Raw genomic sequence first — 15,010 nt, 5'->3', positions numbered from 1 at the left:
CAAGATACATTCATATACATTGTAACAATTAAATCAATTCTAATTAAAAAAAAATAATAATTTTTGTGGAAATGAGAGGATCCTTGTTGCTTCTGGAGCGCCTTATGGTCTATGTCATACTATATTTTAATTGTATTACATTACATATAAGCTAAATATGCATTTATGGTGTTCCACATAATAATTATACATTTTATGTCTTGCTTATAAAAAGTAATTCCATGACTCTTCTTTTCAATCCAACAGGAAAACTATCCACAGTAATGGAACATTTTTGAATGGAATATATCTGAAAATGTTTGTGAAAGCAGCCTTTTCCCAGGACGCCTAATTTATCAGGCTGCCGAGAATCATTCCCACTTATCCATCTTTTGGAAAGCTCTTTGGCTCTTTGAAGGCAAATAACCTTTTGAATGGCGAAGTGCATAGGGAACAGACCACGTAAATGCAGTGAACGTGGTGAATTGTTATTGAATTGCATGTAGAACAGGATACACGGGCTGCACAAAAGAAACACTAAAGTGAACTGCTAAGCACTATTTTAAGATCTGCACAGGTAACCCTAATAGTGAGACATACCACCTACATACGCTGCATGTTACCTCATTATTTCTGTGAATGCAACTCAAAGGCCAAAAAACTACAAAGGAGTGGAAAAGACACAGAAGAGGACTTGCAAATGTAGACAAGGCCACATAAAGACCCACAAGCCTGTCCATCAGAACTTTGCATGGTGAAAACCCTGGTAGAAACTCATTCCCAAATGTCGGCAAGTTGAAGCCATTGAATCCCCCGTGTCCAGCATAACCAGCTAAACACCACCTTCTCTGGCCCTGGGGATGGCTGACGTGGCTGCTGAAGTTCATGGTAAATGTTGATGACGGCGCAGCAGCACCTGCCAGAGTAGCATCTGAAGACACTGAGCTGCACTTACGAAGGCTAAAAGGGAAGGATGTGGTCATACAGAGCATTGTGCTGGCATGCCCTGTCATCTTAATAATGTACATTCAAGTCATTACTGTTATGCAAAGACATACCTGCCCTAGTGGTGTACTATCCTGTTGAGTGAATGTACTGCCTGTATGAAAGTGTCTTTTATAAGGAGAACATTAACAAGACTTTGACAAATGTGTTCAGGAACTATTAGCTAATAAGATAATAGCTAATAAGATAGCTCTACGGTTTGTTGAGCTATGTGTGCATTCTTCAGGACACATGTTACAATCCTGGCAAGGCCAACTCAGTCTCTCAGGATTCCAAGGTTAAGTGAAAGCCAACTTCACGTGGGTAATGTTAATTATGTATATTATGTACTATGTGAAGAGCTTTAGTGAAAAAATACAAATACAACAAATTAAAATTGTTACCCCAAGGAGTGAACATATGAACTTCAGTTGTGGAAGGACTTTTTTAGAATGAGAGAGCTTTATAAGCCGAATGCCCCCTCAATGGAGCAGACTGTATACATGTTCCGAATGCGGCAAAGGATTTCGTAACACTTCCCACTTAAAGAGACATCATGCAGGAAACACCACACAGAGAGAACTTAAATGCTTTAGAGCATATGATACAGCTTTAATAACGCAGGAAAAGGAAGCAGAAGGATCACACTGAGAAATGACAATGCCCCAATGCAACACCATCATGGTGACACCAGGAACGACTGATTTAAGTGTACTCTAGGCGTTAAGGCTTTCATTATAGATCAAAAGGTGATCGAGCACCTGACAACTCACACTGTTGAAAATCCATACAAAGGACAGAGTGTGGCAAGGCTTTCTTTTCAAATAGAAAGCTGAGGCTACATCAGCCAACTCCCACTAGCGTGAAATACTACACATTAACTAAGTGTGGCAACGCTTTCATAACAAACTCACAGCTAATTCTACATCAGAACGCTCACACTGGCAAAAAAACATTTAACTTTATTGAGTGTGACAAGACATTCATTACAAATAAACAGCTCATCATGAATTGCAGAGCGCACACTTGCGAGAGACCATACAAATGTACAGAGTGTGACAAGGCTTTCATTACAAAGAGTCAGCTGATGCTACATCAGGCAGTACACACTGGAGTGAAACCATTTAAATGTACAGAGTGTGACAAGGCTTTCATTACAAAGAGTCAGCTGATGCTACACTGGGCAGTACACACTGGAGTGAAACCATTTAAATGTACAGAGTGTGACAAGGCTTTCGCTATAAAGGTGCGCCTGCAGGTCCATCAGGCAGTTCACACTGGAGCGAAACCATTTAAATGTACAGAGTGTGACAAAGCTTTCATTACAAGGCAACAACTGATGCTACATCAGGCAGTACACACTGGAGTGAAACCATTTAAATGTACAGAGTGTGACAAGGCTTTCATTACAAAGAGTCACCTTATGTTACATCAGGCAGTGCACACTCGTGTGAAACCATTTAAATGTAATGAGTGTGGCAAGGCTTTCACTGAAAAGGCACGCCTGAAGCTCCATCAGGCAGTACACACTGGCGTGAAACCATATAAATGTACTGAGTGTAGCAAGGCTTTCACTAGAAAGAGCCAGCTTGTGCTACATCATGCAGTACACACTGGCGTGAAACCATTTAAATGTACAGAGTGTGACAAGGCTTTCACTAGAAAGACACTCCTAATGCTGCATCGGGCAGAACACACTGGAGTGAAACCATTTAAATGTACAGAGTGTGACAAGGCTTTCACTAGAAAGACACTTCTAAGGCTGCATCAGGCAGTACACACTGGAGTGAAACCATATAAATGTACAGAGTGTGATAAGGCTTTCACTAGAAAGGCAAACCTGATGCGTCATCAGACAGTACACACTGGTGTGAAACCATTTGAATGTACAGAGTGTGACAAGGCTTTCATTACAAAGCAACAGTTGATGCTACATCAGGCAGTACACACTGGCGTGAAACCATATAAATGTACAGAGTGTGACAAGGTTTTCACTAGAAAAAGCCTGCTGATGCTACATCAGGCAGTACACACTGGCGTGAAACCATATAAATGTACAGAGTGTGACAAGGCTTTCATTACAAAGAGTCAGCTGATGCTACATCTGACAACTCACACTGGAGTGAAACCATATAAATGTACAATGTGTGACAAGGCTTTCAGTAGAAAGACATACCTGAATCTCCATCAGGCAGTACACACTGGCATGAAACCATTTAAATGTACAGAATGTGATAAGGCTTTCACTAGAAAGACACTGCTGATGCTACATCAGGCGGTACACACTGGCGTGAAACCATATAAATGTACAGAGTGTGACAAGGCTTTCACTAGTAAGACACTCCTAATGCGCCATCAGGCAGTACACACTGGCATGAAAGCATATAAATGTACAGAGTGTGACAAGGCTTTCACTAGTATGACACAGCTAATACGCCATCAGGCAGTACACACTGGCGTGAAACCATTTAAATGCACAGAATGTGATAAGGCTTTCACTAGAAAGAACCTGTTGATGCTACATCAGCCAGTACACACTGGCTTGAAACCATATAAATGTACAGAGTGTGACAAGGCTTTCACTAGTAAGACACTCCTAATGCACCATCAGGCCATACACACTGGAGTGAAACCACTTAAATGTACAGAGTGTGACAATGCTTTCATTACAAAGAGAGAGCTAACACTACATCAGGCAGTACACACCGGAGTGAAACCATATAAATGTACAGAGTGTAACAAGGATTTCATTACAAAGAGCAAGCTGATGTGTCATCAGGCAGTACACACTGGCGTGAAACCATATAAATGTACAGAGTGTGACAAGGCTTTCACTACAAAGGGACGCCTGAAGTGCCATCAAGCAGTACACACTGGCGTGAAACCATATAAATGTACAGAGTGTGACAAGGCTTTCACTACAAATGGACGCCTGATGTGCCATCAGGCGGTACACACCGGCCTGAAATCATTTAAATGTACTGAGTGTGACAAGGCTTTCGCTATAAAAGGACGCCTGAAACGCCATCAGGCAATACACACTGGCGTGAAACCATTTAAATATATGGAGCGTGACAAGGCTTTCATTAGAAAGGGAGACCTGATGCTACGTCAGGCAGTACACACTGGAGTGAATATATGTAAATGTACACAGTGCAACAACGCTTTCAGTTCAAAAGAAGGTTTGAAACATCAAAGTATTCTCATTGGCGATGAACCATAGAAATATATGAAGTGTGTAAACAGACATCTGATGCTACATCAGGCAACTCACATTGGCATGAAAACCTATCAATGCTCTCAGAGTGACAATACGTTTGTTACAAAGACACATCTAATACAACATCAGAGCTCTCACACTGGCATAAATGCGTATACATTTACAAAGTACGACAAGGCTACAATTAAGAACCTGATCAGACACCAGATAACTCACACTGTTGAGAAACCATATTTCTGAGGCTTGTGGAATCTGCTTAGATCACATGCTGTGCATAGGCCGACATCTAGTCGAAGCTGCGGAGTATTACAGTTTGTTTTTCGAAACTCGAAAATGGGCGTCGACACAGGGCGTGCCAGTAATACTATCCCTAGTGTGACGTCCACTGTACCCAAGATCCCTCACGCTTCTAGGATCCTCAGATTGTTTTTTTTCGCCATACTGGTCGGAAGCATTTTGCGGAGTCCCCTGGCCTTAGCCATACTTTTGCTAAAATATTGATTAATTACAAATTTACATCCTTTCCCCATCCCAATGTCGAACTTCGACACTCGACGCCGGCTGGAGAAGAAATCGACCGTCGGCTGCTGCACAACGGATTTGGGCCTCGGAAGGCCTCTGGCCTTGGCCCGGGCCTTGGAAGGCCTCTGGCCTCGGCCCTGCAAGTAGGGAGAGTGGGGGGTGGACATACTCTACACTCTTGGTATATAGGTACATCCTATACATTTCCTACACTTAACAGCCCGCTGCCTCAAGGTGCGTATGGAGGGTACCCCTTTTCAATTCTGCCCCAAGTGCATTGCATATACCCTTGGGTTGACAGGCACGCCACGTGCAATCTCTGCTTGCCGAGGGACCACCCCGAAGCGAACTGCAGAGCGTGTAGTAGGTTTAAATCTAAGACACTTAAGGACCGTTCGACGAAGCGTTGGGCCCACCACGCCAGGCAGACGGCCATGGCAGCGGAGGGCGCCTTCAGCGATGGCAGCGACGCCGTGCTTTCGGACGGCGAGGGCATTACGGCGTCGAAAGACAGCCGAGCGCAGGTCCCCGGCCTCAGAAGGTCGTCTGACAGGGCGGCTATGGGGAAGACCCCCGGCGACACAGGCGCTTCACACACCACTCACACTAAACACACGAAGTCCAACCGAGACTCAACGACGTTGAGTTCTCGGAAAGAGGCACAAACAGAACGGTCCGAATCGGTGTCCTCTGGGCATTCTCGATCGAGATCGCCGCATGACTCCAGGCAATCATCCACTCTTGCCAAGAGTGCCTCGCTCCCTAGGCTAACAGAAGTTCGATCGTCGGAGAACGAAGACGACTTCCACCCCCAGGCCGCGCTCCAGGAGTCGGAGCCCGCAGCAAGATCAGTGCGGTCCCACGTTCGAAGGACCGGGACTCTACCCCCGATCATCGACGCCAGGCGTCGAAAACCTCCGGAGCCACAAAGGGACAGGGAAAACACTTTTCCACTCACGGGGAGGGGGGAAAACAGCAGAAGAAGCAGCCTCTGCACTCTTCCACACCTGTGAAACACTCCACTCCTTCTAAACAGACAGACAAGACCAAGTCTGCTGATATTTCAAAAACCAGCAAATCTACTCAAGATAAATCTCCTAAACTTTCTGAGAGAGTCATTCCCAGTTACAAAAAATGGTCGAGTGATGACATAGATAGGGTCATGTCAAGGATGTCTTCTTGGGCAGACTTTTACGATAAAAATCCAGACCATTTCCTTTCATATGATCCACGAGGGGCTACACTCTCAGGCTGTAATGATCCTATCCCCCCGAGTAAGAAGCCCCGGTTTGAGACACCGATGAGGTCTACAGACCCCTTCGAGGTACAACCATACTCATGGACATACTCACTGTATCAAGGAGAGACTTCCTTTGGTGAGGACCAAGATTTTGGCATGGTAGAAGAGCAAACCGGGACGGGCTACTATGGGGATGATGAGGACCAAGAAGAGGAAGAGGAAGACCCTGAAACCTACAGAGTAGATTCCCCGGTAGAGAAGGAAGCCCCGGTTACTGACTCCCCTGTCGATAACCAACCCCTCCTGAACGAGGTTCTCGCACGTGCAGCAGAACATTTCCATATTGACACCCACGGTGTCCAGGAAGAGAGGGACTTCGCCGAGGAGTTAGTGGGCGAAAAAGGAGGCCTGTTGCCCAGACCATCCCTATCCTTAAGTCTATTCAGCGAAGAATAGACCTGTCCCTGGTGAACCCGAACCTCACCAGAGCAGTCAATCCCAGAGTTGAAAAACTTTTTAGGGCAGCCCAGTCTGACCCTCTCTATATAAGAGGACATCTAAAGCCAGAATCCCTAGTTGTGACTAACACTCGTAAGAGGGCTGGAACACCCTTGTCATCGTCCGAAGCTCCTCCAGACAAGGAGAGCAAAAAACTATATGGTTTTGGCAGGAAAGTAGCCTCAACGTCCGCCTGTCAGGCAAGGATTGCAAACTCCACCACCCTGTTGGCCAGCTACAACTGTCATCAGTGGGAAGAAGTCACGGCACTCATAGCCTCTGCACCAGAACCCTTAAAGGGCCAGTTAGCACGAATTTCCGCAGTGGGTAGAGCCGTGTCTGGTTGCATTTTAAAAGCAACTTTTGACGCCGCGGACAACGCAGGCAGATTGATAGCAGAAGGTACTGTTATCAAGAGACATGTGTGGTTACGGCAGTCTGGTTTTAAGGCAGAAACCCAGGCATCATTGTTGGACAAACCGGTGGAAGCCGATCTGTTGTTTGGTAAGGCGGTCGAGGACACGCTGAAGAATGCCAAGGACGAATACGAGACACTCAAGTCCCTTGGCCAGTTAACCAATAAACCCCCTAACCAGAGAGGGAATAGTAATTTTCGTCGCCCACGCGGCCAAAATTCCCAGAGAGGGTCTAACTATTCCCAGGGGCAGGGTACACAGTGGAACAACAACAGCCAACAGTCTACCCAGGGTTACGGTAGGGGTAATAGAAGAGGACGTGGTAAAGGCAGAGGCAGCCCCAGTAAAGGAGGCGGCACGCCTCCACCAAAGCAGTGACGCTCAGTTCAGGGTCCCTTCTCACGCAACCCCAGTAGGGGGACGCATTTCCAACTTCACCCAGGCTTGGGAAGGGATCACATCAGACAGATGGGTGCTGTCAACAGTATCCGAGGGGTACTGTATAGAACTACTGCAGCGTCCCCGGAACCATCCTCCACAACAAAGATTACACTCTTTAGAACATCAGAAGATTCTCCTCGAGGAGATCGCCATTCTGCTAGCAAAGGATGCGATAGAACTCGTCCCGGGACACCATGTAAACAAGGGTATTTATTCAACTTACTTCCTTGTGCCAAAAAAAGATTTGACAATGCGCCCAGTATTGGACTTACGGCCTGCCAACAAGTATGTCAAGCCCCAAATGTTTCGTATGACTACGCTACAAGAGGTAATCCCCCTCCTAAAAAAGAGGGATTACATGGCAACCTTGGATATGAAAGATGCCTATTTTCATATTTCCATGTTCCCAGCGCACAGAAGGTACTTGCGCTTCAAGATGGACAGTCGGCACTACCAATTCAAGATACTGCCCTTCGGGATAGCTTCAGCACCAAAGGTATTCACCAAGGTACTGGCGGTGGTGGCTGCACACCTACGCAGGGAGGCAATCCCGGTGTACCCTTATCTGGATGACTGGCTCATAACGGGGGAAACCCCAGCAATTTGCAGGACAAACATTCAAAGGACTATCGACCTCCTCCACGAATTAGGCTTCTCAATCAACGAGAAAAAGTCAAGCCTGGTGCCAAGCACCTCCAAACAGTTCCTAGGAGCAATCCTAGATACTCAAGAGGGGTTGACATTTCCTTCAGAGGAAAGAATTCGGAATATACTACTGCAAATTCCGCAATATCAGTCCGGTCACCAAATAACGGTACGCAAAGCAATGCGTTTGCTGGGCATGATGGCGTCATGTATTTACCTGGTCCCGCACGCGGGCCTGCGCATGCGTCCCATGCAGGAATGGTTGGCGAAACAGTGGTCTCAGGCAAGTGGTCAGTGGGACGATCTAGTGGTCGTTTCGCCAACACTAGTACAAAGCCTTCACTGGTGGACAAGAGAGAATCTTGCACAGGGAAAACCCTTTTACGATCCCGAAGTACAGGCAGTAGTCACTACCGATGCATGTCTGACCGGGGGGGGAGATCACCATCTCCACCACACAGCTTAGGGTCTTTGGTCTCCCTCAGTCGCCAAGAACCACATCAACCTGCTAGAGCTTCTGGCAGTATTGAGAGCGCTTCAAGCGTTCGAGCCCCACCTACTAAACCTGTCAGTGCAAATCCGGACGGACAGCACAACAGCCATGTTCTACCTGAACAACCAAGGAGGAACTCGTTCACCAAATCTGTCCAAACTTGCCCAGAAAATCTGGATATGGGCACTCAGACGGAACATCTTCCTGTCATCACAACATGTTCCAGGGGAGCTCAATTCCCTAGCGGATGCTCTGAGCAGAGACTCCCTCCCAGAGGAACACGAATGGGTTCTACACAGAGAGGTCGTAGAAGATATCTTCTCTCAGTGGGGTTTCCCCACTATAGACTTATTCTCCACAAGCGAAAACAGACACTGCCCAGGATTTGCATCCAGGTTCCCCCAACCAGACTCCCAGGGGAACGCCCTGTGGATGTACTGGTCAGGGATGTTTGCGTACGCTTTTCCACCAACTCCTCTCATCAGGAAGGTGGTCAACAAGATGAACAGAGAGTCGATGACGCTCGTCCTAGTTGCTCCCATGTGGGCAAGACAACCGTGGTTCCAACACCTACGCAGGATGGCGGTGTGCGAGCCCATCCAACTTCCAGCCTGGTACAACCTACTGTCCCAGCACCAAGGTCAAACAGTGCATCAGCAACCCAACTCAATGAACCTGGCAGCATGGCTCCTGAGGTCATAGAGTTTGGACATCTCAATTTACCACAGAGGTGTATGGACATCCTAAAGGAATCTAGGAAACCAAACACAAGGCACTGTTACTTTGACAAGTGGAAGAGGTTCGTTATCTGGTGCCAGAGTAGACAAATCAACCCTGTTGATTGCACTCCTTCCACTATTGTTACATACATGCTCCACCTGCTAGATGCAGGATTGTTTTTTAACTCACTGAAAGTACACCTGGCAGCCCTGTCGGCATACACCACTTCCCATAACACGGTCTCGTGGTGGAAAGTACCAGTAGTTAAAGCCTTCATGGAAGGAGTAAAGAGACTTCACCCTCCTATTTCAAACCCACCACCAGGGTGGGACCTTAATGTGGTGCTATCTAAGTTCATGGGCCCCCCTTTCAAGCCCATGCATAAAAGCAGTCTCAAACACCTGACTTATAAAACGTCCTTCTTAGTAGCTATTACTTCTATAAGAAGGGTCAGTGAAATTCAGGCTCTGTCAGTGCAGGATCCCTTCCTTACTGTCCATAAAGACAAACTGGTTTTACGCACACACCCTAGGTTCTCACCTAAGTTTATATCTAAATTCCACGTAAACCAGTCCATTGAGCTTCCGGCTTTCTTCCAAGACCCTCAAAGCTCGGCCGAGGTGAAACTACACACCCTAGATGTGCGTAGGGCGGTCCTCTACTATGTAAATAAAACCAGACCGCTAAGGAAAACAGATCAACTGTTTGTCTGCGTAGCTACAGGCAGAGAGGAGGATCGCGTCTCTAAAGGTGCCATCTCGAAGTGGATTATTAACTGTATCCAGCATTGTTACTCACTCTCTGAAAGAACTCTGCCTTTCACGCCAAGAGCCCACTCTACTAGAGGCATTGGGGCCACTCTGGCTTTCATTGCAAATGTACCCCTTGACACCATTTGCAAAGCAGCTACTTGGAGCTCTATTCACACTTTTACTCAGCATTACTGCATTGACACCCATTCCAAGGCAGATACACAATTTGGACAAGCGGTTCTAAGACACTTATTTGCTCATGACCCTTCTCACATCCCACCTCCTTCTTCAGGTACTGCTCGCTAATCTATGCACAGCATGTGATCTAAGCAGATTCCACAAGCCTCAGAAGGGATACATTACTCACCGTAATCGTATTTCTGATGCTTGTATCTGCTTAGATTCACATGCGACCCACCCTTCCTCCCCTCTGAGAGAAGGCGCATAGTTGCTTTTAGTCTTACCTTTCTATCTATCTGCTTGGATTATCTGTACTCATGCTACTCCTCATGCTACCTCATGTCAGAAAAAATACAATCTGAGGATCCTAGACGCGTGAGGGATCTTGGGTACAGTGGACGTCACACTAGGGATAGTATTACTCGCACGCCCTCTGTTGACGCCCATTTTCGAGTTTCGAAAAACAAACTGTAATACTTTGCAGCTTCCACTAGATGTCGGCCTATGCACAGCATGTGAATCTAAGCAGATACAAGCATCAGAAATACGATTATGGTGAGTAATGTATCCCATATGTTCAGTGTGTGGCAAACTTTCGGTCATTCAAACGGTCTCTCTGTGCATCTAAAATACCAGAATTTTGTGAAATCATTTACATGTACTGAGTCTGGCAAGGATTTCCTCACAAAGACACAGCTGATCAGTAATAAAAGAACTCATTCTAACTAGCAAACATACATTTGTGCAATTTGGCAAATCTTTCTGCCAAAAGCGTTCTATTGTTACATCTGAAATGCTTCACTCTATGAAACCATATTAGTGTTCTAAAGTGCAGAAAGACTTTCAATGAAAGCATTAACGAATAAAACACCATCATGGCCACACTGGTGAGGATGAATTGGAATGTTATGATGTGATCAGGTTACAAGAATAATATATTGGTTCAAAGAATTCATACACGTGAGACGCCATGTGAATGTTCTCACAGTAAAAAAGACTTTTCACAATTATTTGACTGCTACGCCTGGACCATGTAAATCTACTGAGAGTGTCCAGGCTGTTATCTGAAGGAAGATCTGACGCTGCATCAAAACTGTCCCGAAGCTGAACAGTATACATTGTCTGGATGTTCCTAAACCTTCTGGCAGAAGTTTGTGCTATTGCTACATCAGAAATACTGCACTGTGTTATGGCAGAAGAGGAAATAGCGCTGTTGTGAGTTTAGGGATTTGGGAAAATAAAGTGCAGGTAAAGTGGTGAGCAAGGGGTAGTGTTATTTGATTCTATTGGTCCTCTGCCTAGGTGGCTATGTTATGACTAATCCATTCTGAACGGTTCTGGCCATGTCCTGCGGCCCTTCGTGCTTCTCATCTTTTTTAGGAAGCCCTGAATAGATTAATTCCTGAAAGAGGTTCATGATAGCAGAAGGGTTTGAGGGTGCCGTTGAGTAAATTCATTTCTGAGCGAGGTTCATGACTGCATGCGGTTCTGGGTGCCCCGTGGGTGTTATATTGCAGTATCTCCCAGAAGCACACACATATCTGTGGATTTCCTGTGCTTTCACGGTTGAAAAAAGAAGAGGTAGATTATGAAGGATTTGGATATGGACCATAAACCAATATTCAGTGATTGGGTCTTAAAAGTAGTTATCAAAAAACGAAGCGATCCAGTGTGAAAAGATGCAACAGTATTTGTTTTTCCATTAATGAGCTCTGTATTTGATGATTTACTGTGTGTCCCTCCTCATTCTGCATTTGTGTCTGTTCTATCTCTTGTGCGTCTTTTTGCACATAATTTAAGACTTTTAAACTGTGTTTATCCTCCTAAGTAGAAAGGTATTTTTCATTTTAGGAATGGATTTAGGATGTGTGTTGTATTCACTTTATGATGTCTTCTATGTGGAATCACTTTTTATTTGGCAGTGTTGGCTCTTAAATAAAATTATAATTGGAATAAAGAAATACTACACTGGTGTGAAACCACATACATTTTCTGATTCGTATAAGGGGCAGCTGTTACAGGGAGGAGACACAATGTCATTGCATGAAGTGCCACACAGATTGGATTAAAACAATCTATACCACACAGAATCTCTTTAAATATACTGGGTGTTACAAGGCTTTCATCATAAAGAAACATCTCATGATAATGTTGAGGCACCTTCCTGGTGAGAAAGCATGAGGGTGTCCTGGACGTGATCAGGTTTTTTCAAGAAAAAACGAATCTGCAGGAGCTGCATTCAAACTATTTAGTGTCCCAGTGGGTGGGGGAGGAGGGTATGGCTTTCTAGCCACTGTGCCATAATTTCACAGTTAAACAAAAAACACGTAGTTTGGGGATACTGCTGCACTCATTGCAGCAGGGCAGCCCAGTGCAACATGGCCCCTGTGGCACATGCACAGTGTAATGGGGCAAAGTCTCGTTTGGGGCTCACCCAGGAAATAAATACAGCCAGGAGTCTTGCTCCCGCTAACACGTGGATCATGCTTCCATGCAGTTTCCATTTCAGAAGTGGAGTGAATCCTGATGGGAAATGGCATGGAGCAGGTAAGCAAGCACAGTCCTTTCTGCTTCCAGACAGCAACCCCCCGGCCCCCAGAACTTTGTTGGGGAATGTGGCTTTCACCTTAAGCCTTTATCTTACTGACCTTCATTTTGTACAGGGCAAAGCTTGCCCCCCTGACCCAAACATTCCTTTTCCGGGCATTCCATTGCAGGGGACCCACCCCTTGAAAATGAAATGGGTTGTGAGGCAGAAGTGCTGCATCAGGCAGCTACACAGAACAAGGCCTATAAATGTACCAAGTGGCAAAAGGTGTTCATTGCAAAGGGAAATCTAATTATACGTTGGAGAAAATACATCACAGAGAACCCAAATAAGAAAAGATGTGTGTTTGGCAGCAGTTTCTTTGCAACGGAACCCCTGATATTACTTCCAAGAAATTGCATTACCACAAAAACCCTATAACTGCTCAAGGTGTGACAATATTTTCATTTCATAGGGACATAGGTCCCTCTCATACCACCAGAGTGGTCTCAGCTCTGTGACCAGAAAGGGGTGGGGAAGCGGCAGGACCGCTATTGTTTGAAGAGCCACGTTATCAGCACCTGTTCTGTATGTGATCAAGCAAAAATGCTATGAACTGCCTCTCCACCTTACCAGATAATATAAATGTAGAACTCACTAATACACTGGACATTATGATGCTATGAACTGCCTCTCCGCCTTACCAGATAATATAAATGTAGAACTCGCTAAGACACTGGACATTATGATGCTATGAACTGCCTCTCCACCTTACCAGATAATATAAATGCAGAACTCACTAAGACACTGGACATTATGATGCTATGAACTGCCTCATGGCCTTACCAGACAATATAAATGCAGAACTCACTAAGACACTGGACATTACGATGCTATGAACTGCCTCTCCACCTTACCAGCTAATATAAATGTAGAACTCACTAAGACACTGGACATTATGATGCTGTGAACTGCCTCTCCGCGTTACCAGATAATATAAATGCAGATCTCACTAAGACACTGGACATTATGATGCTAGGAACTGCCTCTCCGCCTTACCAGATAATATAAATGCAGAACTCACTAAGACACTGGACATTATGATGCTATGAACTGCCTCTCCGCCTTACCAGATAATATAAATGCAGAACTCACTAAGACACTGGACATTATGATGCTATGAACTGCCTCTCCGCCTTACCAGATAATATAAATGTAGAACTCGCTAAGACACTGGACATTATGATGCTATGAACTGCCTCTCCACCTTACCAGACAATATAAATGCAGAACTCACTAAGACACTGGACATTATGATGCTATGAACTGCCTCATGGCCTTACCAGACAATATAAATGCAGAACTCACTAAGACACTGGACATTATGATGCTATGAAATGCCTCTACGCCTTACCAGATAATATAAATGCAGAACTCACTAAGACACTGGACATTAAGATGCTATGAACTGCCTCTCCGCCTTACCAGATAATATAAATGTAGAACTCACTAAGACAATGGACATTATGATGCTATGAACTGCCTCTCCACCTTACCAGATAATATAAATGTAGAACTCACTAAGACACTGGACATTATGATGCTATGAACTGCCTCTCCACCTTACCAGATAATATAAATGTAGAACTCACTAAGACACTGGACATTATGATGCTATGAACTGCCTCTCCACCTTACCAGATAATATAAATGTAGAACTCACTAAGACACTGGACGTTATGATGCTATGAACTGCCTCTCCGCCTTACCAGATAATATAAATGTAGAACTCGCTAAGAGACTGGACATTATGATGCTATGAACTGCCTCTCCGCCTTACCAGACAATATAAATGCAGAACTCACTAAGACACTGGACATTAAGATGCTATGAACTGGCTCTCCGCCTTACCAGATAATATAAATGCAGAACTCACTAAGACACTGGACATTAAGATGCTATGAACTGCCTCTCCTCCTTACCAGACAATATAAATGTAGAGCTCACTAAGACACTGGACATTATGATGCTATGAACTGCCTCTCCACCTTACCAGACAATATAAATGTAGAACTCACTAAGACACTAGGCATTATGATGCTATGAACTGCCTCTCCACCTTACCAGACAATATAAATGTAGAACTCACTAAGACACTGGACATTATGATGCTATGAACTGCCTCTCCTCCGTACCAGACAATATAAATGCAGAAATCACTAAGACACTGGACATTATGATGCTATGAACTGCCTCTCCTCCGTACCAGACAATATAAATGCAGAACTCACTAAGACACTGGACATTATGATGCTATGAACTGCCTCTCCACCTTACCAGATAATATAAATGTCGAACTCACTAAGACACTGGACATTATGATGCTATGAACT

General features: G+C 45.0%; 1 protein-coding gene across 1 annotated transcript in view; it reads left to right on the top strand.

Moving 5' to 3' along the window:
* LOC138480718 (zinc finger protein 845-like) overlaps positions 1 to 4,481 on the top strand; it is a 143,820-nt gene extending 139,339 nt beyond the window's left edge. Inside the window, exon 3 of the mRNA XM_069612424.1 lies at positions 247 to 4,481. Within this exon, the coding sequence (XP_069468525.1) occupies positions 1,970 to 4,186 (2,217 nt within the window). The 5' untranslated portion in view covers positions 247 to 1,969 and the 3' untranslated portion in view covers positions 4,187 to 4,481. The remainder of the gene's footprint in view (positions 1 to 246) is intronic.
* Positions 4,482 to 15,010: the final 10,529 nt, after the last annotated feature.

This window comes from Ambystoma mexicanum, chromosome 5p, assembly GCF_040938575.1.
Source record: "Ambystoma mexicanum isolate Mex_15411 chromosome 5p, UKY_AmexF1_1, whole genome shotgun sequence".
NCBI lineage: Eukaryota > Metazoa > Chordata > Amphibia > Caudata > Ambystomatidae > Ambystoma > Ambystoma mexicanum.
This window is presented reverse-complemented; position numbering and strand designations above follow the sequence as displayed.